The 22,435-nt window shown below is 45.1% G+C and overlaps 1 protein-coding gene across 19 annotated transcripts in view; it reads right to left on the bottom strand.

The window, feature by feature from the left end:
* Arhgap17 (Rho GTPase activating protein 17) overlaps positions 1-15,190 on the bottom strand; it is an 89,238-nt gene extending 74,048 nt beyond the window's left edge. For 15 of the 19 annotated variants that reach the window (XR_015638174.1, XR_015638171.1, XR_015638172.1 and 12 more), the window contains exon 1: positions 15,021-15,190. Coding sequence is in view for 10 of the 19 variants with exons in the window: in XM_087586609.1 (XP_087442735.1) it covers positions 15,021-15,073 (53 nt within the window). In the remaining 9 variants the exon portion in view is untranslated. 19 annotated transcript variants of the gene reach the window in all.
* Between the last annotated feature and the right edge of the window lie 7,245 nt (positions 15,191-22,435).

Consider the following 22,435-nt stretch of genomic DNA (forward strand, 5'->3'; position numbering starts at 1 on the left):
GCTCCTTGGGCTCAGGTCAGCACGCTCTCACTACACCCCACAGCCTGGTCTTCAAGAACAATGCAGTCACCTAAGTGCAAAGAAAGCTGATTCTGTGAGAAAATAATTTATGACTATAAATTCTCATCCCTGAGAGCACACTTCTGCTTGGGGCGAGCTCCCATTTAACACACAGTGAGTGTTGTAAAGACTAGGGAGAGAACACACAAAGACACTGCTAGTGTCTCTCTAGAGCACTCATGCATGGAGCTCTACTGGAGGTTTTTTGAGAACTGCTGGATTTGCTGAGTGCCAGACTGAAGTGAGGTTTCCTCACCCTGGTATTCTTGTCCTTGGCCTTGATGTCTCTAGAGCCTAAGAAATTACGTCCAGATCCTCTTGGACAGAGGGAGGAGTTCTGACGTGAGGATTGTTACAACCTCCACCTAAAATCTTCAGCAAAGCTTCTATTCTTTAAAAATGTCAAAAGAGTCAGAGCCTACAATTAAGTCCGTGGCCTCAAGACTTGCTAACCACTTCCTTAAAAGCAACATGAACATACTGCCACCAATAATCCATTTCAAGTCCTCTACCATTGTTCTTCTTTCAGTTCTGTCTGAAGTGTGTTTGTTTTCTCCATAGAGTCAGAGTAGTAAAAACCCAGCAACGGCAAGGCAGCCACACAAAACAGAGGGTCCATGTAAAATAAAATGGACTTGGTCCATGGGACTCTTAAAAGAAATGGATAGTTCACAGCTGACAATGGTGGTGCATGCCTGCCAACCAAACACCTGGAAGGCTGAAGCAGAAGGGCTGTCACGAGTTCTAGGCCAGCCTGGGATATATAGTCAATCCCAGGCTATGCTAGGCTATACAGTGCGACCCTGTCTCCCACTCCCATCCCTACACATACACAAGTAAAAGGAGTTCAGAGCCACCCTCCCTATCTTCCTATTAAAACTCACGTTCCAAGCAGTTATCAAGGAATGGTTGCTAGACAGCTCAGAGAGAGCTCAGATGGGGATCACCTGAGGTGTAAGGGAGTAAGTTCAAGAAGAAGAAAAGAAAAAATGAAAAAGTAGGAGGCAAATCTGACAGCTCAGCCTGGCCTCCCTAGCAGGTCACATTACCACTTCACTCTCCTGAGGACTGAGATCCTATCACCTCGTGAAGGATGTCCTCTCTCCTAGTTTACAAACCTGCTTCAGTACCAGACTATAATGGTTCCTCCACAACTCTAATCAACATCTGAATAGCATATCTGTCATGTTCCTTCTCAGATTATACCCACGAGAACACTTCATTCTAGTATGAACTGACTTGTCAACATGTTGGCCAATGTCAAAACCAATCCGCTCTGAAAGTATCATTTTGTGTTCTTCTGCAAAAATACTCTCCTGACAACCTTATAACTCATAATCAAACTAGAGACACACTACATGTTGTGTCTTAGAATAGAGAGCAAGGCTGTGTGTATACTGTATGGTTTGTATATGAATACAGGGAGTGGCACTATTAGAAGGTGTGGCCCTATTGGAGTAGGTGTGGCCTTGTTGGAATAGGTGTGTTACTGTGGGCGTGGAAGTCAGCACTGTGCTAGCAACTTTCAGGTGAAGATGTAGAACTCAGCCCCTCCTGCACCATGCCTGCCTGGTCGCTGCCATGCTCCCACCTTGATGATAATGGACTGAACCTCTGAACCTGTATGCCAGCCCCGGTTAAATGTTGTCTTTATAAGAGTTGCCTTGATCATGGTGTCTGTTCACAGCAGTCAATCCCTAACTAAGACATAGACTTCACTAATAACCCAGAGTATAATAACACTTGCATTTTGACAGGATTTGTGCTGGACAGTTTCATGTCAGCATGACACAAACTAAGGTCATCTAAGAGGAGGGAATCTCAATTAAGAAAATTCCTCCATAAGATCAGGTGTGGGCAAGCCTGTACAACATTTTCATAATTAGTGGTTAATGTGGGAAGTCTCACCCAGCCCATTGTGAGCTGGTGGTCCTGGGTTTGATAAAAAAAAGTCAGTTGAGCAAGCCATGATAAGCAAACCAGTAAGCAGCATCCTCCAAGGCCTCTGCATTAGCTCCTGCCTTCAGGTTCCTGCCCTGTGTGAGTTCTTGTCCTGGCTTCTATCAGTGATGTACTGTGATGTGGAAGTGGAAGCCAAATAAACCTTTTCCTCCCCCGCTTGTTTTTTTTTGTTGTGGTGTTTTGTTGTAGCAACAGAAACCCCAACTAAGACAGGATTCAAGCAACATTCATCATGTTTCTGCAAAGCCAGGTAGGAACAGATTCACAGGCCTGCCATATAATACTGCCCATAAGGACACAGCAACACATACCTTAAAGCCTGAACAATAGGATAGAAAGGAAATCATGAGAAGAAATTATTACACAATGGTATATTCTATGGTCTCAACTACTCTGAAAGATAAGGCACAAAGGAGTGTAGCTCAGAGCCAGTCCGGGAAGTGAAACTGGCTTCCAAAAGGAGTGGAGGAGTGAACAGGGGAAAGGAAGACAGGAGGAAGAGTGAAAGAAACAGAATAAAAACAGAACAACAGACATAGATAGTGTACACACACACACACACACACACACACACACACACACACACACACTCTCTCTCTCTCAAATAAACCAAAGATGTCAACTATACGAATCACATCAGTATCACACACGTTAACCAATAAAAGTAGTTAGGTCCTCAAAAATAAGAAAACACTTGAGAGGCACATAAAAGTCTGTGAACATAAAAAGAAATGCTGTGTTCAATCTCCCTATAGCCCCAGAAAGATCTGCACCTACCAAGTCTCTCTGAAGTTCAGCCACAGACTACTAAATCAGACATACTAAACTACGCATTCCTGGTAAATAAATTCATTTACTTTTGTACTAAAAGGACCTAGCATAAAGGTTCCCAAAAATATTACTACTAACTTATTTATTTTTCAGTCAGGTTGTCACTCTAGCTTAGGCTGCCTGGAATTCACCACCTTCCTTTTTCCGCCCCCTATGTCCTGGGATTCAGGCATGTTCCACCACACCTGGCCCAATTAATATTTTAATGAATGAGCTTCTAAGCAATCAGAATTGTAAGTTTTCCTAGCAGCTAGAAAAAAAGCAATATCAATATCCCTTTTAAACAAAAATGGGGAGAGCCAAAAAAAACAAAACAAAAACAAAAAACCAAACAAACAAAAACCAAAGCTGATCACATAAAAAGGACAGGGTAATTGCAGATTAAAATGAATACAGCAGATTATGACCAGCAGTTATGGAGACAGTGCAGACTGGCGCTCACACTTGCAGATCCTGAAGCACTGGAGCATGGGGCATGGCAGGCAGAAGACACAAGAACACATAAGAAAGAGGAGCGAGCGTTATAAACAACACAGACGTGAAGTCGCCTGTAGCTTATTTCAGCATGGAGCAGCCAACTGTGGCTCGTCCTCAGTTCCTCCTGTCCTTCTTCTGAAGCCTCAACACTGTAGTCCTGCTTCCCCATCAGTCTAGATGCCATCACCCGAGGTCTGTTGTCTGCCCCTCTCAGCCCAGTGCCACAGCTTCCTAGCCACTCTCCTAACGCATCTGAGACACACCTGCTCCCAGACTTCAAGCCCAAAGCATCTTCACTTCTTTTGTTTTTTCTTTATTAACTTGAATATTTCTTATTTACATTTCGATTGTTATTCCCTTTCCCGGTTTCCGGGCCAACATCCCCCTCCCCCCTCCCCTTCTTTATGGGTGTTCCCCTCCCCACCCTCCCCCCATTGCCGCCCTCCCCCCCATAGTCTAGTTCACTGGGGGTTCAGTCTTAGCAGGACCCAGGGCTTCCCCTTCCACTGGTGATCTTACTAGGATATTCATTGCTACCTATGAGGTCAGAGTCCAGGGTCAGTCCATGTATAGTCTTTAGGTAGTGGCTTAGTCCCTGGGAGCTCTGGTTGGTTGGCATTGTTGTACATATGGAGTCTCGAGCCCCTTCAAGCTCTTCCAGTCCTTTCTCTGATTCCTTCAACGGGGGTCCTATTCTCAGTTCAGTAGTTTGCTGCTGGCATTCACCTAGCTATTTGCCATATTCTGGCTGTGTCTCTCAGGAGAGATCTACACCTGGTTCCTGTAGCCTGCACTTCTTTGCTTCATCCATCTTGTCTAATTGGGTGGCTGTATATGCATGGGCCACATGTGGGGCAGGCTCTGAATGGGTGTTCCTTCAGTCTCTGTTTTAATCTTTGCCTCTCCCTTCCCTGCCAAGGGTATTCTTTTTCCTCATTTAAAGAAGGAGTGAAGCATTCACATTTTGATCATCCGTCTTGAGTTTCGTTTGTTCTAGGGATCTAGGGTAATTCAAGCATTTGGGCTAATAGCCACTTATCAATGAGTGCATACCATGTGTGTTTGTCTGTGACTGGGTTAGCTCACTCAGGATGATATTTTCCAGTTCCCTCCATTTGCCTACGAATTTCATAACCTCTCTGGCATGGAGGCGCGGGGAACATTGGTGTTCACGATGAACATAGGCATGGTGGCGGAGAGACTGCGAGCGATGGCCGGAGGACGGTGCAAAGTGCGGTGTGACCCAAGTCCACTTCTTAGCTTCCGCACAGAACCCCCAAATCTGACTGTGGTAGTCTGCAAATCATGACTGATCTCTTCAAATTGGAAAAGAAAAGTAATGATTGGCAGCAAATAGGCAAAAGTCACCAATACTGCCTGTCTCCAGCACTGGGTGGTAGTGCTTAAAGACTGTGTATTTTAATCTTGACATCTGGGAATTCAGGGGATATCACTGTTACAACAGGTCCAATCACCATTTCAACATTTATGGGAGGACTCTGTGAGTCCCCACCCACTATTGAAGGCCTGTGGGCAGTTAATGGCTTCTAGTGGAGGAGGTATCATTCTTTATTACCTATTCCTGCTCACACAACCATAAACTCAGGGACCATACACAAAAATCATGAAAGTAGGGGTGGAGCTTATTGAAAAAAGGGGATTCATTGGGAGGAGGAGGAAGAGGGAGGGTAATGGGAGTAAAAATGACCTAGAATCCATTATACACATGTATGAAATTACTAAGGAATTTTTAAATTCCTATGATAAATACAATAACACAATAGAATTTCAATGTGCAACCAATTTTCTCTTTGGAGGAAAGACGCATATCAGTTAATACCAAGTAAAGGAAATAAAGGCACATCAATTCTAACATTCCTGAAAGCTTTCAAGGCCCAAGCTACACTCTATACCGGCTGTTAGTGCATGCCAACCACCATCTCTACCCAAGCATCCTGAAAAACAAAAACAAAAAACCAAAGTGCTAGAGAGCGGTGTCCCTGCTGAGAAGGCTGGAGAGCTGTCCCCACTAGGAAGCAGACCCGTCTGTCTGATTCATAAGCAGAAGAAGATATTGAAGTAAAAAGATGGAAAATATAGAATGCCATGTTCCCTGAGGTTATTTCTGTCCTGTTGAAACTGTTGTCACCTAGTAGCTCCAACAGCTTGTCTTATGATGCCCAGGTTCTCTGTATCCAGAGATTCCCTAACTGAACACATTCCCCTGCCCCAGGCACATGTCAGAGACCCCTGTGTTACACTGAGCACCTTGAATCATAGCAGTCCCATATGCCATGAGTGGAATACTCAGTGTATTCCCCCAGGTCTGGCTGCACTTGGTTTCAATCAGTCACTTCAGCCAATACATCTACAAGGATCCAATGACCATGTGAAATCCAAGCTAGCAGATTTCTAAATGTTTACACAAACAGGTGACAATTAGTTGGAAGGCTCTCCATGCACCTCTCAACATTTGTTGAATGAATATTTGTGTTCACTTGAGTCCCTCTTGACTTGCTCCATGACTTATGGGTTCAAGCATTTAAGAAGCAACTGTTTGACGGACTCATGTGAAAGAACATGAGAAACTAGAGAAGAAATGCTAATGAAACATTAAAGGAGAGATCAAATGAATGGCAAGACCAGAAGGCATCTCTGATAAGGCAGACACCTAAAAAGGAAAACTGGGATGGGAGTGGAAGAGATATACTTCTTGGGCCAATCACTACCCAATTAAAAATATAACCGCAAACTTGCAATCAACCAAAGTGTGTGACCCAGGGTCACCAGCCCTTACAGCTGAGGAAAACGGACTAGACACTACTTTCACATCAGGCACACTCTTACTTCATTTGACACAAGTTTTCCAAAGAGCTGTCCTATCTCCTAGAATTTCTTAGACTCACACTAGTCCAGAACATGTTACTCCACACAATTCACTCCTGTGTTCCTTAAGCCAGTAAAACTAGTTGGAAGACAACCTTCTGTCCAGATGAAACTGAGAGGCTGACAAAGGTGACAGGAAAGATAGACACCCATCAAGAACAGACACCACACGAAAGACTAACAATAGGAAGCTGGAGATGGTAACAGCAGGATTCAAAATGTGGGGCCAAAACAGAACTTGTAAAATGGCTGGGGCAACCCCAGCTGGTGGCATTTGCATCCATGGGGAAGGAAAATAAATTTTTGTTCTGTTTTATGGTTGTTGGGGACAGAACCCCAGAACTCACAAATTCCACACACATACTCCACTAGTGAGCTACATCCCCAACACAGTGAGTAAACTTACTGTCAACTCTTTGGGTTCTATGGGCCACCAGGTCACCTTTCTAATTACTCAACCCTTCTACTATAGTGTGTGACTGTGTTAGCTGCAAAAAGCCTTCTTTGACGAAACAAGATGGGTCAGATTCGGCCTGTAGGCAGAGGTCTAGAGATCCATGGTTTACGGAAGTAAGAAAATGAGGTGAATTTAAGGATGAAGGTCATGCGTTCAATGTCTGTAGCACACAGTGAGAGGCTGAGATGGCAGCAGCACCTAGGGGTGGAGTCCTGCCAGTTCCAGAGCATAAGACTGCAAATCATCACTCAGGAGGCGAGAATCACTGGGCTGAGATCACCTCGGAGGTGAGCAGCTTGGGAAGGAAGAGAAGAGACCAACAGTGCTTCCCAGTCCCTAGACAGCTGGCCTTCCCCTGTATTCCCATCTGCACATCCAACCAACCAGGGTAAGAAATATTTGGGGGGAAATTGCTTTTGATCTTAACAGATTTTTCCTTTATTACTATTCCCTAAAATATATAGCACAATACTTATTTATATAGTGTTCACAATATACTAGCTATGGTAAGTGATCTAGAAATGATTTAAAGTATGCAGAACAACATCAATGGCTATGTGCACACACTCTGACATTTTATATGAGACCTGAGTATCTAAGAATTTTCACATCTGTAGGGGGGCCTAGGTCAATTCTAAAGGTGCCGGTAACAAATATACAAGGAGTGTGCAGTGTTATTTATAGCCATTAAGGTCTGGGAAGGAAGGGATAGCATAGCACAACCTTCCTTAAGTCATTCTTTTCAAGAACAGGGCTCCTCTTGCTGGGCATGGTGGGGCAAGCCTTTAGTCCCAGCACTTGGGAGGCAGAGGCAGAGGCAGAGGCAGAGGCAGAGGCAGAGGCAGAGGCAGAGGCAGAGGCAGAGGCAGAGGCAGAGGCAGAGGCAGGCTGATCTTTGTGAGTCTGAAACCAGCCTGGTGTACATATAGAGTTCCAGGACAGCCAAGGCTACACAGAGGACCTCTGTCTCAAAAAAAAAAAAAAAAGCAGGAGGTAGGGGAAGCTCCTCAATTTTAAAGATTTATTTATTTTTATCTTATGTGTATGATTGCCTTGCGTAAATATATGCATGTATACACTTCATGTATGTGCAGTGCCTCTGAAGGCCAGAAGGTGGCACTGGGTCCTCTGGAGCTAGAATTACAGACAGCTGTGAGTGCACTCTTGGTGCTAGGAACCCAAGTCCTCTGGAAGAGCGGTAAGTAATCTTTAGGTCTGAGCCTTCTCTCCAGCAGCTCATTTTAAAGGAGGGCTTCCACGCCCTTTTCAAGGTAAATAACTTTAAGTTCAGCTGGTAGTGGTAGATTAAAAGGAAACTCTCCAATTGGCTAGAAAGTAAGGCAGTTCTAAAATAAAATACCTACCAACTTGTTTTCTTCTTAGTATAAGTTACTGTATATGCAAAAAAATAGCATATATGTTAAAAAAAAACAGAAACAAAACAAGTAAATGACAGAACAAATTGGCCACCTACATCTTCGGAAGTAGCTTAATCCTAACTCAAGGATGACTTCTCATGCCACAAGCGTTAGTCTCTGAGCTAGAGGTCAAGGCAGACTGCCCAAGGCCAGATAAAGTTTGCAGATATGTTTTCTTTGGCTACATGGATGGAACTTTTTTTCTTTTTCGTTGCTAAGCATCATAAAACTTTGCAAGAAAATCAGCATTTTGAAGCATCATTAAAAATGGGCGATGTGAGGCAGGAGAGATGGTTCAGCTGGTTATAATACTTGCTGTTCTTGCAGAGGACCTGGGTTCAGTTCCCAGAACACACATAATGACTCATGGCCATCTGTAACTCTAGCTCCAGGAGACCTGATGCCTTTTCTGATCTCCGCAGGCCCATACATACATGTGGTGCACATAGATATGCACAGGCGTATACACTTGCACAATATATGTATGAATATGTGTCCCTCTTTTTAAAAAAGGGAATTGTGGTAAACCGCATGTACATTCACCAAGGCAACAAGTGGCTAGAGCGGAAAGCAGCCCCCCTTTAGATGGATAAGTGTTCAACAGTCCCCAGCATCTCCCATTCTCACACCTGCCTTCTAACTCAGTTCTTTATTTTATCTGTCCTGGACTTGCTCATACACTATTAATTATAGTTTCTAATCTCTTAGAGTATGGGAGACATTATTTGAAATAAAAGATTTACAGACAATCATATAGGTGCATTAGTAAAACTAAAATAGATCCACAATCCTTGTTATTTGGGGAGGACAAATATAAAAATAAGCATGAAAGCCACTGACTATAAACTTGATCCGTGATGGCAAGAACATACCATACATGGATAGCTACATTTTTATGTATCCTTTGGGGTAATTATATGCACATGTTTGCTACAGAAATAACATGCTGGGTTAGAAGCTGTTAGCCAGATTCAGTTGGAGGTTGGTTACCTATAACACTGGCATATACACACACTGCTCCAGAATCTGAAAAGTTCTGAATTCTGAAAATCACCTGGAGCTGACACAGAAGCATCTTGTCATCATAGCACGTGGGAGGCTGAGGCAGGAAGATCAAGAGGCCACCCTGGCCTATACAGCAAGACCCCTTCATCAAAACAAAGACCTTAAGGGTTTCACATCTGGAACCATGCATGGGTCTTTCTGCCTTCAGGAAATTACACGAACAGTAGATAGAGTGCAGTTAACTTGTTTCAATGAATTTTTACTTGGTTACCATGGTATCCACCTACATCAGAATGATACATCCAAAATATTCCATAGTCTGGCATAGTGCACCCTCTATTACAACTGCAAACGATGACGGGTTCTCCCCAGCACCAGGAACTTCTGTCACCAGATGATTCATAACAGTGCCCTATGTTACCTTCATAAATAAAGAGGATGCCAGGTGACTTCTTCCTTCTGTGACTGTTTCCTGGGTTGGGGGTGGATTTTTATATATTTGTAAATAAGCTGTTTGGCATTCTAGAATTCTACAACCTGCAACCCACCCAAGGTGGCCTCAGAAAGTCTAAGAAGATGTTCAGATAGTGATTCTTTCCCTATCCTGCTATATCAGAGGCTGGATGGAAGCCACTTGGCTTGGTGCCTCTCTTTCCTTAGATGCCCTGTTCAGAGATTTCTGGGGAAAGGTAGAGTGAACCCCAAGTGAGGGAAGAAGCTTGTTAAGTCACTGAGGAGTACAGATTGTCCCCACAGGCAAAGCAAGGAGCTGGTATGTGATAGGTATACACAGGTAATGAATGCTGCCTCACAGAGACGTTTTATACACCATGGTACTAGGGGTACACCATGGCACCACTGTGACATCCGCAGGTAGCCAAGCACTTTGATACTCCTAGAGAGTCTTTAGATCTCGATGATTAGGAAGAGGTCAGCAAGGAATATGAAGAGATAAAACCCATTAGCCATGGGCTACACACAAAGGGAGCTGATGACCATCCCAATGGGAAAGTTGTGGCTTACTTCAGGACCTATACTGGACAGGGCTATCAGGTCCTGACAGAATTTCCAAGATTCTTCCAGAAGAAGCATGAGATCCATATTTTTCAGATGAAAAGTATTAACTTTTTAAAGTAACAATAAATGAATAAGCACCAAATAAAGCCAAGAGAAAAAAACATCTATGACCTGGAAGCCAATAGTCTGCATCTTTGGCTGCGATCATTCATATATCCAGAACATTAAAGAGGACTAAGTCAGGGTTCTAGGTTTCGTCACTAATGCAACTGGTACTATACAAGTCTTTGTTGTTGGCACTGTTCAGGATCCATGCCAGCAAAAGACGCCAGCAGCAACTCCGGCCCCACCTACCCAAGTTATGACCATCACGAAGGCTGGAATGTGGCTCAGTGGTAGAGCGCCTGTCCTAAGCCAAACCTCTAAAGGCATCTAGATACTGCCCAGGGTCTCCTGAGGAAACACAGCCAAGGTAGCAAGCCACTGAGTGACAGTAACACCCAACTCACAGCTCCCAAGATTTGATTGAGGCAGATGAATCAAACACCATACATGTCTGCTTCAAAGTCAGAAACCTGGTTTGGATCCACAACTCCATCATGTACCAGCTCTGTGACCTCTCTGATCTCTGGCTTCCTCATTGTTAAATCAGGAATAAACAGCACCACCCCAGAGCTGCTCAGAAAGTGCAGTAGGTTCCTTATGAGAAGTGCATCAGCTTAATGATCATGGAAGATTCATGACATCTGTTCATAACACTCCACCTTTCCTGGTGAAAGGCAGCCCGAGTTCTGTGGTCAGAAGTATATGGGCCACAGAGGCGGAAGGCCCACACCATGTCCTGTGTGGGTCACTGAGTAGATGTGCCAGCCTGGCAAATCATAAACTATAAGTGGTAGTCACCGTGGGTGAGAGCCAGGCCAGGTGCTGAGGCACAGTCCTTGGTAAGACACACCACTGTAGGACAGTGAAATGATTACTACGCCCCTATTAAAGACCTCAGCAAATGAAATGAAAATGAGCCCTCCAACAGAGCCAGAGACCAATGGTGCCATGGTGTCAGGTAAAGAAGGAATCAGGAAGTGGAAACTTCCAGGTCCTCTGAGATAAGCAGTTGCCAACACAGCCACAGACCACATCTGGCCTCAAAAATTTTTGTATAGTGTAATGTCGTAATATTGCTGTGCTTGCTTGAGACAAATGTCAGCTAATGTTCCCCAAAACTTACATTTTAGGCAACTTCCTGAGAACTCCAGTTGGAACCCACATTCCCACAGACACACTCCCACCTTCTTATTAGAACACAGCCCTTCAGGTTCTCTGCGGTCCTTCCCTGGGTTTGTAACCTTGACTTGCCAAATGAAAGCATTCGGACCAACTCCTATGAGGATAGAATCATAGGGATGTGTGTGCTCCTAGTTACATCTGTCCAGTTCCTCTCTTGACACACATCAGCTCCTAACTTCATACTCCTTATCCTCCTGCACAGCCTCCTCTATCCAGACAACATTCACCCACCAGCACTCCTTGACTTCCTGGTGCACCCTCTGCCCTCTCTAGATTATCTGAAGCCAAGAGTTTTCAAGAGGGAATGCTTCCCCTTTTCCACAGCAAGACTGCAAAAGCTCAACGAGGTTTTTCTTGCTTGCCTAATCAGTGTCTGCCCATTCTCCTTCTGCTGGTAACAGTGCCCCAGTTTACCTTTGGGAACCAGCACTCCTCCGCTCTCTATTTGGGTGGGGTTAAGTCCATTCCATTTCCCAGGAAAGGCATGTGACCCAGAAACAGAGCCAATCCAGGACTTTGGCCACAGTCACAAAGTATTCTTTTCCTATGAGACTATGCTGGGGATAATGGAAGTCTGTGAACACAGCCTGCCTAAAGAGTGAACCCCCCAGAACGCTCTCAGATCCAGCACTGGGATGACTGGGGCAGGAGGACTGGGAATTCTGGCTATACAGTGAGATTGTCTCAAACAAAAGCAGTCCTATGTCTAGACTCCTGCTCACAGGCCAAAGAATTCCTTTCTGCTCAGGCACCTTGAATTATTTTTTTTCCTTCCCCAGAAGAGACCTAATTCTTGCAGGAAAGTCTGAAAGCAGTGTGTGGAGGTGGAAGGAAAGCAGAGGCTCTGCTCACGCCTCCCAAGAGCAGCTTTCACGAGCTCCTCCAGCCAGGGGCAGACAGGTTCTCCTCTTTGCACCTGCTAGCCTTCCGGAAGTGCTTATCTTATGTTCACAATTACTTGGGGTTTGCCTATCTCCTCCATACATCTACCGAGCAGCTCTAGGGCAGAGATCTCATTTGTATTGGTCTTTGATTCTTTAGTATCGCACAGTGATATACAGTATAGCCTCAGTGTTCGCTGAATAGGAGGCTCAACAAAGAGTGGGTGACAAAGACATCCATCCCACTACTCTTTTTTAGGGCACCCACATCGTGAGAGCACCTCATAAGCCTTGCCCACAGACTCATCCATCCTCTCCACAATAATTGCATCATGGTAGCTCATTCTTTCTAGGCATTGCTAATCCATGCCAGTCCCATGAAACTTCTCAGTGGAGTTGTTACTCACGAGCATTCCATCCTACAGAAATTCCTCACTGCAAGATAGCACCTGGAGCTCCACAAACTGATAACGGTGGACGTTCACATATATAAACTCCTTCTCTATCCAGATCACAGCTGGGAGAAATCTGTGCTAGAAAAGCATTCATCTTTATCCAAATACTCCTTCTGATGCATACCAACCATCTGGCTCACTGAATTATTCTCAGTTCTGTCCTCCATTTTTCTTCCTAAACCCTTATGGTCATTTAGAGAGAACACACACACACACACACACACACACACACACACACACACACACACACGGGATTGGGGGGAGGTTATCTAGGAAATCAACAACAAGAGAACAACAGGTTTTCTCCCCAGTAAAAACAGATGTTCTGACTTTAGTCTCATGGCTGCCACACCCTTACAGCTCTGTAATAGCTGCAGCTTCCCCTGGCATCTAGCAATAAAGACTTTCAAACAGAGTCAAAGGTCAGGACCAGAATTACTGTCCCAGTATGAATCACTACCACTCTATCCTGTTCATATTTTCCCAAACTTAATCCTGCAGCACCAGGCCATGTAGTACCAGCTAGAATCCTGGAATTAACAATTTTGACAGGTCATCTGTTGTGGGATGGGAGTCACCGACCCTGGGAAACAAAGACACATAGGAAAGACTCTGACTTTCAGGGTGCTCATCTAGCCAACACAAGCAGGTAAAGAGGCAGTTTGATGATAGAAAGGAGATGATGCCCATCTGAGACAGCAAGGATCTTCTAAGGGCACAGAGACCGAGTGAGGTGAAGAATGAGAGAGGTTATCTATCAGTTAGGTGTGGTAAGAGAAGCTTCGGGGGATTCCAGGAAGAGGATAACATGTAAGAAACATAGGCCTCCCATGGAAACCGAAAGTGGGCAAGTATGGCCAGAATATAAAACTAGGCAGAGAGGCTAAGGAGAAGCAGGGGCCACAAAACCCTAGTTTTCAAGACAGAAAGCTCTCAGAACTTTGCATAAAACCAGCAACTTTCCCTTGCCCCACACAATACAAAACCTGATAAATAAATAATGAAGACATTGTGGTATCCACCAAGTTTTGATTCTGCCATGCATACTACTAAGAACTCTGAAAGGAGTACAAGACTCATAAGAAATAATCACTTCTCATAATATTTCTTGTTCAAGCCATTAGGACTACTTGCCTTGATCCTTCACTTTCTCTAATTCTACAAGCAACAAAAACTAGGCATTTCTGGGTTTATGGGGCAGGGACTGAGTCTGGATAAATGATACTAAGATTATGCGATGGAGAGGGTTTTTTGTTTGTTTTTTTCTTTTTTTCTTTTTCTTTTCTTTCTTTTTTTTTTTAGAAACTCACTAACAAAACTTAGCAAAAAGTTGAGGGAAATGAAACATTGCAAAAAGCAAATTTAGAACACCCAAGAGGAAGTAAAAGTATTTTCCTACACATAAAAAAAGAAGTGTCTCACGTGCTTCAACCAAACCAAGCTCCCCTTAACTGCTAGGGGAGGAGGGAAAGAGCGAGAGCTGTGAAAAATCCATCTCTCTCTGTGCAGAATAAACAGCAAATTGGTTCAGCACAGCTATCTGCCCTGCAGACCTTGAAATATTTGTTCCAGATAGCACAGCACATGACAACAGCCTCCTGAAAGCTCTAAAAACCGCAATCATTCCTGATCTACAGCCTACTTCTTATCTACTGTCCCTCCTGTATTCTATCATTAAAAATATCAGTTTCTTGTCAAGCACTCACGCAGTCTCACAAAAATACCACATCCCAGGTGAGAAAAGGCATCCTTTTCTCTTTCCAAAACCTACCAGACCTCAAGAACTCGCGGCAAATTCCCCAAAGCCTGGATTTTGAGACTGCACTTCTCGATTCCTTCACAGAGGGGAGGGAGGCTGAACTTAACTGGGCAAGCCACACTCGACTAACACCCTTTGGATTCCTAGTGACCAGCAAGCTCTTCCCGGGGGGGGGGGGGGGGGGGGAGGCTGCAACAGCGGGTCGGCGGGGAGAGCCTGAGAACACCAGTCCCAAAGCTGAGCGCCTGGCACTGCGTGAGGCACACAAGTTTACGGAGTTTTCACACCAGGCAGCGAGCTCCGGCTGGCGGGGACAGGGAGGAGTGAAGACTCGCGTGGGTCTCCTAAGGGCGATGCTCCTCGGGGCAGGACAATGGGCAGCGCCCAAACCTCAACAGGGCGCAGACCCCCGCCCCACGGGGCCCAGGCCGGGCCGCGCCCGGCTCTCCCCGCTCCCCGGCTCCTCGCGCGCGGGACCGGCCCGCCCCCCCGCGCGTCTCCCGCCAGCGCGCCCCGCGCACTCGCCTGCCGACAGTCTGGTTGGCCAGCTGCTTCATGCGGTTGAATTGCTTCTTCATGGCGGCGGCGGTGGCGGCAGCGGCAGGCCGCGGGGCTCGGGACGAGGAGAGCTGGGGACCGTCTGGCGGGTCCTACCTACATCGCTTCCCGGCCCCGGAGGCGGTGACGGAGGCTACAATTCGACCCCGCCCTCGCGCGTCACTTCCAGCCCCGCCACCCGCCCCTAACACGAGTGGGGCCGAGCCGAGCCGAAAGAGGCCGAAACTAGAGAGGTGGAACAGGTGCGGACAGACCAAAAATGGGTGGAGTTAAGACGATCAGGGCGGGGACCAGGGAGGCCGCGCCGAGGTGGGTGGAGCCTAACCGAACAGGGCCGAAACCAGATAGGTGTAGCCGAGCTGGCCAACACCGGCCGAAACCAGAGAAGTCAGGCAGAGCAGGACGGGGTAGAGCTAGGCAAAGTTAGGGGTGGAGCCGAACCAATCGGTGAGCAAGGGGTGGAGTTGAGCCAATAGGAGACGAATGAGCGTGGCTTTGAGAGCTAGAGCGGAGAAGAGACCCGGCGGTTCTGAATTAGAGCCGAACAGGATGGGCAGAGCAGAGCCAAACTTAGCTACCTACTCTAGTGGTGACAATTAGAACGCGAGTGAGCCTCTCAGATCTTGGCCCGGTCCGGCAAGGCGGAACGCAGAGATGGGGCCTTGCCCAGCCGGACCGGGGAGTCCAGCCAGCAGGGGAAGGGAGTTATGAGGGGGAGGAGAGTCCGGCCAAGCCTAACCGAATAGGATGCCTAGTCAAGCAAGGGAGAACTGAAACGAACTGAGGTTAAGCTGAGCCGAGTGGACCTAACCTAGAGCGGTGCGTCTGACCAGGGTATATCCTAGTTGGGCAGGAGTGAGCTGAAGCAGATCTACAGGGTGAACCAGCTCCACGCCCTCAATACCTGAACCCCTTGCCCTCTTTCCTACCCAAAGAGCAAAGTATCAGGAGAGTGAGTGTCATGGAGGCCTGCGACTCCTTTTAGCAGGGAAAGGCTAAAAGAGTAGGGTCAATCAGATGAGGGCCACCTATGGAGTATACACCCGTGTCCGGCAGCCAAAGGAAACTGGCCTTCGCTAGGCCCCTGCACTGATGGGTCTCTGAGTTCCTGCTGCCTTAAATGACAAGGTTCTGATTCCCCGCCCTGCCCTGCAGGTACAGTGGAGCTGGGAAACTCAGTGGGACCATTTCTGTTTTGCTGAACCCTTTCTTCCAATTGAACCAAGCTAGTTTTATAACTTTCAGCCATGCTCTCCTGACTTGGCAGCCTTGGCTCCATATACATAACACTCCCCGTGTCCAGTGGGCTATGGCATCCTTCACAGTCTGTGTGATGGTTTAAAGTGTCAACTTGACAGGATCTAGAGTCACCTTAGAAACAAATCTCTGTGTCTGTCTGTGAAGTATTATCTACCTTGGGTTCATTGATATGGGAAGGCCCACCCTAAATGTGGGCCACAGCATTCATTCCGTGGTGGCCCCAGACCACAGAAAACTAGCTGAGCTGGGAGCTTTCATCTCCTTCTGCTTTCTGAATGTGGAGGCAATGTGGTCTCGCTGTGGGCAGGCTCCATAATGCCTATTGCAGTGCCTTCCCCATCCCTCCCTCCAACTGAAAGCTGGACTAAACCTTTCGTCCCTCGTCCCTCACTTGCTTCTGGTCCTGCATTTCCTTACAACAGAGAGCAAAGAAACTAATGCAAGGGACATCTTAAGCTCAAAGAACAAGAAGCTTAAAAATCTGTAACGATTACAACTCAAGTGGGGAGCCTCGAGTCAGGCAGAAAACTGCAAGTCATCAACATTAATTACAACAGGAAGTGTTGAAATAAGGCTTTGTTTTGTTTTTGTTTCGTTTGGGTTTTTCCGAGGAGTCTTATGTAGGCCTTAAAGGATGGCCTTAAATTTCTGATCCTCCTGCCTCCAGTGGCCAAATCCTAGAATTACAGGCTTGTGGCACCCCCATCCGACAAGATTTATTGAAGCAAGACAAACAGGACTTCAAAACCATTTGCTCAATCTGAGTCAGCCATTGAGTCACTACATTTAGATGCTACCATGAAACTAGACAGTGGTGACATAGGCCTGAAACCTAGCTACTCAGAGGCTGACCCAGAAGGATCACAAATTCCAGGTCAGTCCAGGCTACGGAGAGCAGTAAAAAACAATGCAAAACAGATGTTGTTATATTGGGGAGCACTGTACAAACTTCATTCAGTTGTGGTACCAATTATACATTAGCTTTCCAAGTGGATGACGTGGATTTTAATGTCAATTTGGTCACAACATGGACAGAGAAAGTTTTAAGACATGTGTCTAAAGCCCATCCTTGAGGAGTGTTGCTCAGACTTGGCTATGTAGAAGGAAGAGCTAGTAGGTGGAAAATGAAATCTAGCAACATAAAGAACTTAAACGGAACAGAAACCAGGGAACTGTCAACCATCGAATTCAGTTGTCAACCACAGGCATCCGGAAAACCTCCGTGACTCTGAACCAAAGGCAGAAGAGTTAGAAATCATGCTTCAGCCAAGTGGCTCAGGAATTGAAGTCACCAATCTCTAAACCTCAGACCGTGCTAAACACCGATCTAGAGAGCACAAGAGATGGCCTGTCAAGGAAAAGTGGTTGCTACCAACCTTCACCAACTGAATTCTCTCTCTGGGACCCACACGGTAGAAGCAGAAAACTGACTGCAGCAAGTTATTCTCTGACCACAGTGGCACATGTGCACCTACACACACACACACACACACACACACACACACACACACACACACACACACAGAGGGGGGGGGGCATTTAATTTTTCCAACTGGCATACCTACAAAAAGTAGAGTCAAGCCCCCAAATGGAAGAACTTGAAGACACAGTTGAAGATTTAAATAATTATTCCCTATACAAAGTAGCAGAGTTTGACACAAAAACATCTCAGCCTCCATTCAAAAGAAACGCAGTCGTAAATGTAGACCTTTGAAAGTACAGGCTTGTGTGATAGAGCAAAGTGATACAGTTAAAGAACGGAAATCTGAAAAGTTCAGAGCTTCCAAAGGAATTCAATAAATGCACCTAAGAAAACAAGAAAATCTATAGCATAGGATAAAAAAAAGATTCCTCACCTCCACAGAAGAAAGAACCACCTGAAGAAGATGGGACACCTTGGGGAACACCAGAGTGGAATGAGCCTTGGCTAACCCTAAAGTGCTAGACGTTGTCACAGAACTACAAGCCACTGTGTCTCAGCCAAATGTTAGAAAGACTTGCTCAAGGAGAAAGAGCAACGACAGTGAAAACTCCTGAACATAAAAAGCAGTGTCAGACACACCTGCTTCAGTCTTTGAAGAGAAGGGCAGGGGTTAATTTAAAAACCAGCAGAAACAAATAACTACATCACCTATTCACAGTTCTGTTTTTTTTTGTTTGTTTGTTTTTTTTTTTTTTTCTCGGAGCTGGGGACCAAACCCAGCGCCTTGCACTTGCTAGGCAAGTGCTCTACCACTGAGCTAAATCCCCAACCCCCACAGTTCTTTTCAGAGAAAATTCAAGAAGCAGCTCAGTTGGTAGAGTGCCTGCCAAGTATCCATAGGGCTCTGGGCCAACCCTTAGAGCTATATAAATTGGCTATAGTAATGCAGGTCTGTAATCTAACAATTGGAAGGTAGAAAGAAAAGGGTTGTAAATTCAGAGTTATTTTTGGTTATATGCAGAATCAGAGACCAGCCTGGGCTATATAAGACCCTTTCTCAAGAAAAAAAAAAGTCTCAAAACAGTAGAACAGATCAAAATTCAGCTGCAAGAAAAAGACAACGAGTGTCAGGGCAGGGAGGTGGGAAGGGGTGGGTGGTTGGGGAGGGGGAACGCCCTCATAGAAGAAGGGGGAGGGGGATGGAATAGGGATTATATGGTCAGGAAACTGGGAAAGGGGATAACATTTGAAGTGTAAATAAAAAAAAGCCAAGAAAAAAAAAAAAGAAAAAGACAAGAGATTCAAACACATTCTGATGTTTTTCAAATAGAAAATGTTCAGTGTCTAGATATAGAAACTAAAAGGAAGAAAAGAACAATCATATGATTGCTCAAGTAATAAACTGCACTTACAAATGAGAACGAGGCTCTTATTGAGCAGCCTGGGTAACAGGAACGTAGTTCACCAGACACCAGATGTGAGCAGGGACCTCCCAGTCTCCTGAATCCAGCAACAGTGTGCTCACAGACATGGAATAATAAATAAGTAAAAACTTTAAAAAATAAAAAAGGAAGAATCACCAAATGTATGCTTGTGTGTCATAGCAGACTGAATGGACCGAAACAAGCACTCAGCACGAGGATGGTACCTAGAGTTTGGCCAATTGTGCTGACTTTTGTGCCTTGTTTTTAATTGTATGGACTTTATTTTTAAAATGTGCAAATGAAAACATCACGCACAAAGATTAATCAGACCCAAAGTTTACAACTTGATAAACTTTTCTACAGTTAGAATTGTCATTCCAAACAAAACTTGTGAATGTGTGCCACTCTAATGGCAGTAATGCTGGGTCAAAGAAGTGACTTGTTGCATTAGAAGCCCGTAGACAGCTTATAATCACGTTGGGTCGCCAGGGGACTCCAGAAAACATGAATGATTACCACTAAGTCACTGAAGGAGACACTGGTGGTAGTGACAGGAATACCTGTTGATTTTATTTTGGAGAAATTCAGGAGTTTTTGTGGGAGGGTCTTAGTCAAGGCAGTCTAAGTTGTTCTGGTGCCCTGAGTAGCCTGTCTGGTCCCTTCCAAGATAAAGCTAATTGTGGCTGAAGGGCCATTCAGAGAGGCAGATCGTTATGGCACCAACATCCAATACAGCTTGCTGTTGACATATTTATTACCTACTGACACCCACAGGGAGTGCCACATGGGGACACTAAGCCTGTGAACTGCTTCTCAGAGGACCACTTCAGGGAAAGATGTGTTAGTTCCCTGTGATGGTTAGTGTTAAATGCCAACTTGGCAGAATCTAGAGTTTTTAATGGGAGATGGGCTTCTGGGAATGCCTATAGATTATTCTCCTGATAATATTATTTGAGAGAGGAAGACCCGTGCACTAAGGGTCTAGCATTCTCTGGCTAGGATCCTGGAGTATATAAGTGGAGAAAGGGAGCTAAACCATAGCATGAACCCACTGCTCTCTTGCTTACCAGTTGTGGATTCAATCTGACCAGTAAGTCTCGTGATCCTGCCAGCAGGTCTTCCTTACCTACTGCCATGTCTTCCCTGCCACATATCCTTCTGGAACTGTGTGGTGGTCTTAACAAAAAAGACTCCCATAGGTTCATGTATTTGAATGCTTGGTTGATAGTGGGTGGAACAGTTCTGGTAAGGATTAAGAGGTGTGACCTTGTTGGAGAGGTGTCACTCGGGGTGGGCTGTGAGATTTCAAAACCCCACCTCTCTCTCACTCACTTTCCCCCCTCTTCCTCTTTCCTCCCCCTCTCCCTTCCCCCTCTCTCTATCATTTACTCTTTCTTCCTGTATCCCTTCTCCTCCAGCTGCCTCCAACTCTCTGGCTATATTATCCAAGCCTGCCTACATGCTGCCTTGTTCACCACTGTGATAGTCATGAACTAGCCCTCTGAAAATGTAAACAAGCCCCTGATGAAATGATTTCTTTTATAAACTGCCTTGGTCATGGCAACAATAGAAAAACAACTAAAACAAACTGTAAACCAAAATAAAGTATATTGTCCTTTAAGTTGTTTTTGTCAGGGTGTCTTATCATAACCCCTCGAGATTAGCTGCTTCAACATTTCAGAACTCCAGTCATTCCTTTTGCCATCTCTCCCTGAAGTATCAGCGGTTACTTGTGTCTCCAGTGAATGATAAGTAAAACAAAATATATGAACATATATATTGATTTTCTGTTTTCCTTTTTAAATAATTGAGTCAGTATGTAGCTTGGTTGGTAGATATTTTCCTAGAGTGCACAAAGCCCAGGGTTTGAGCCACAATAGTTTACAAATTGCATGTGGTTACATATACCTACAATCCCAGGGGTGGAGAAGTGTAGGATCAGAAGTTCAAGGTCATTGAATTAGAAGTTCAAGGTCATTTTTGCTACACAGTAAGTTAAAAGTCAGGTTTTATTATAGGAGAACTCATCTAAGATATTATTATTATTGTCATCGTCATCATCATCATCATATCGTCTTCATCATAGTCGTCATCATCATTAGTTGAAATGGAGTCTTACTATGGTATCCAAGCTGACCTCCAATATTAGGCTCAAAGGATCCTATTGCTCTATCTTCCCAAACAGGGGTGGACTACTATGATTGTGTGTGTGTGTGTGTGTGTGTGTGTGTGTGTGTGTGTGTGTGTGTGAGGGGTTCTGGGCTCAAACCCTTAACCTTGGAAAGGATGGGAAAGTATTTATCACTGGCCTATCTCCACAGAATTTTTCTTGGGTATGATTCAAACTTCATAAAGCTAGAGCTTATCCCTTCCTCTTTCCCAAACAGCAGACAAAATAGAACATAACCCTTCAATTTTATTTAGTGACCCATTATGAAATACCTATAAAGTACACTGCATATGAACAATTATGAAACAGATTTACTCATTTGAAAAACTGAACTCTCTCTGTAGTTACACTGTTTTCTCTTCTCCCACCTTCCCCTTTTGATGTCACCTAAACCTTTTTGCAGACTTTTATTACATTTGTTGTTTTTGAAACAGAGTTCAAGAAATTTTGTATCCCCCTAGCCCTAATTTACTGTCACAGTTACACTTTTTTCCATTCTATTCTTCACAACTCTCTCTTTCACAACTTTTCTCCCTTTTCTTGCTGAGAACCCCACCCAGGTGAGAGCTCAGAGCTACATCCCAAGTCACTTCCTAACATATCAAAGGCATTAATTAGCACAGGACCTGGCACAGTGTTGACTCCCTCACTAAAAGTTTGTTAGTGTTGAATGACACAAAGGGCGACAGAAAGTTAATACTTTAAACTTGCTTCTTTTGGATGGACTTTCTGCCCCTCAGCCCTGAGTTGACTGTATTTATAAAAAAAGTTCCTGGGGCTGGGGATTTAGCTCAGTGGTAGAGCGCTTGCCTAGGAAGCGCAAGACCCTGGGTTCGGTCCCCAGCTCCGGGGGAAAAAAAAAAAAAAAAAAAAAAGTTTCTGAGCAGCAAGAAGGCAAAAAGAAAACACAGAGCAACTAAGACTACATTTCCCAGAAAGCATTGCGGCGTCACCAGCATGTCCGGGCTTTCAAGAAACTTCCGGGTTGTGCAGGCGGAGCCTAAAGAATCTTCCAATGGCCTGACTGGACGAGGAACTTAATCTAACAAACGTCATGTCCCGGGCGCCAATCAGCTGAAAGGTGGGTGGGCGGCGCGGGGGCGGC

This window comes from Rattus norvegicus, chromosome 1, assembly GCF_021556685.1.
Source record: "Rattus norvegicus strain SHRSP/BbbUtx chromosome 1, alternate assembly SHRSP_T2T, whole genome shotgun sequence".
Classification (NCBI taxonomy): Eukaryota; Metazoa; Chordata; class Mammalia; order Rodentia; family Muridae; genus Rattus; species Rattus norvegicus.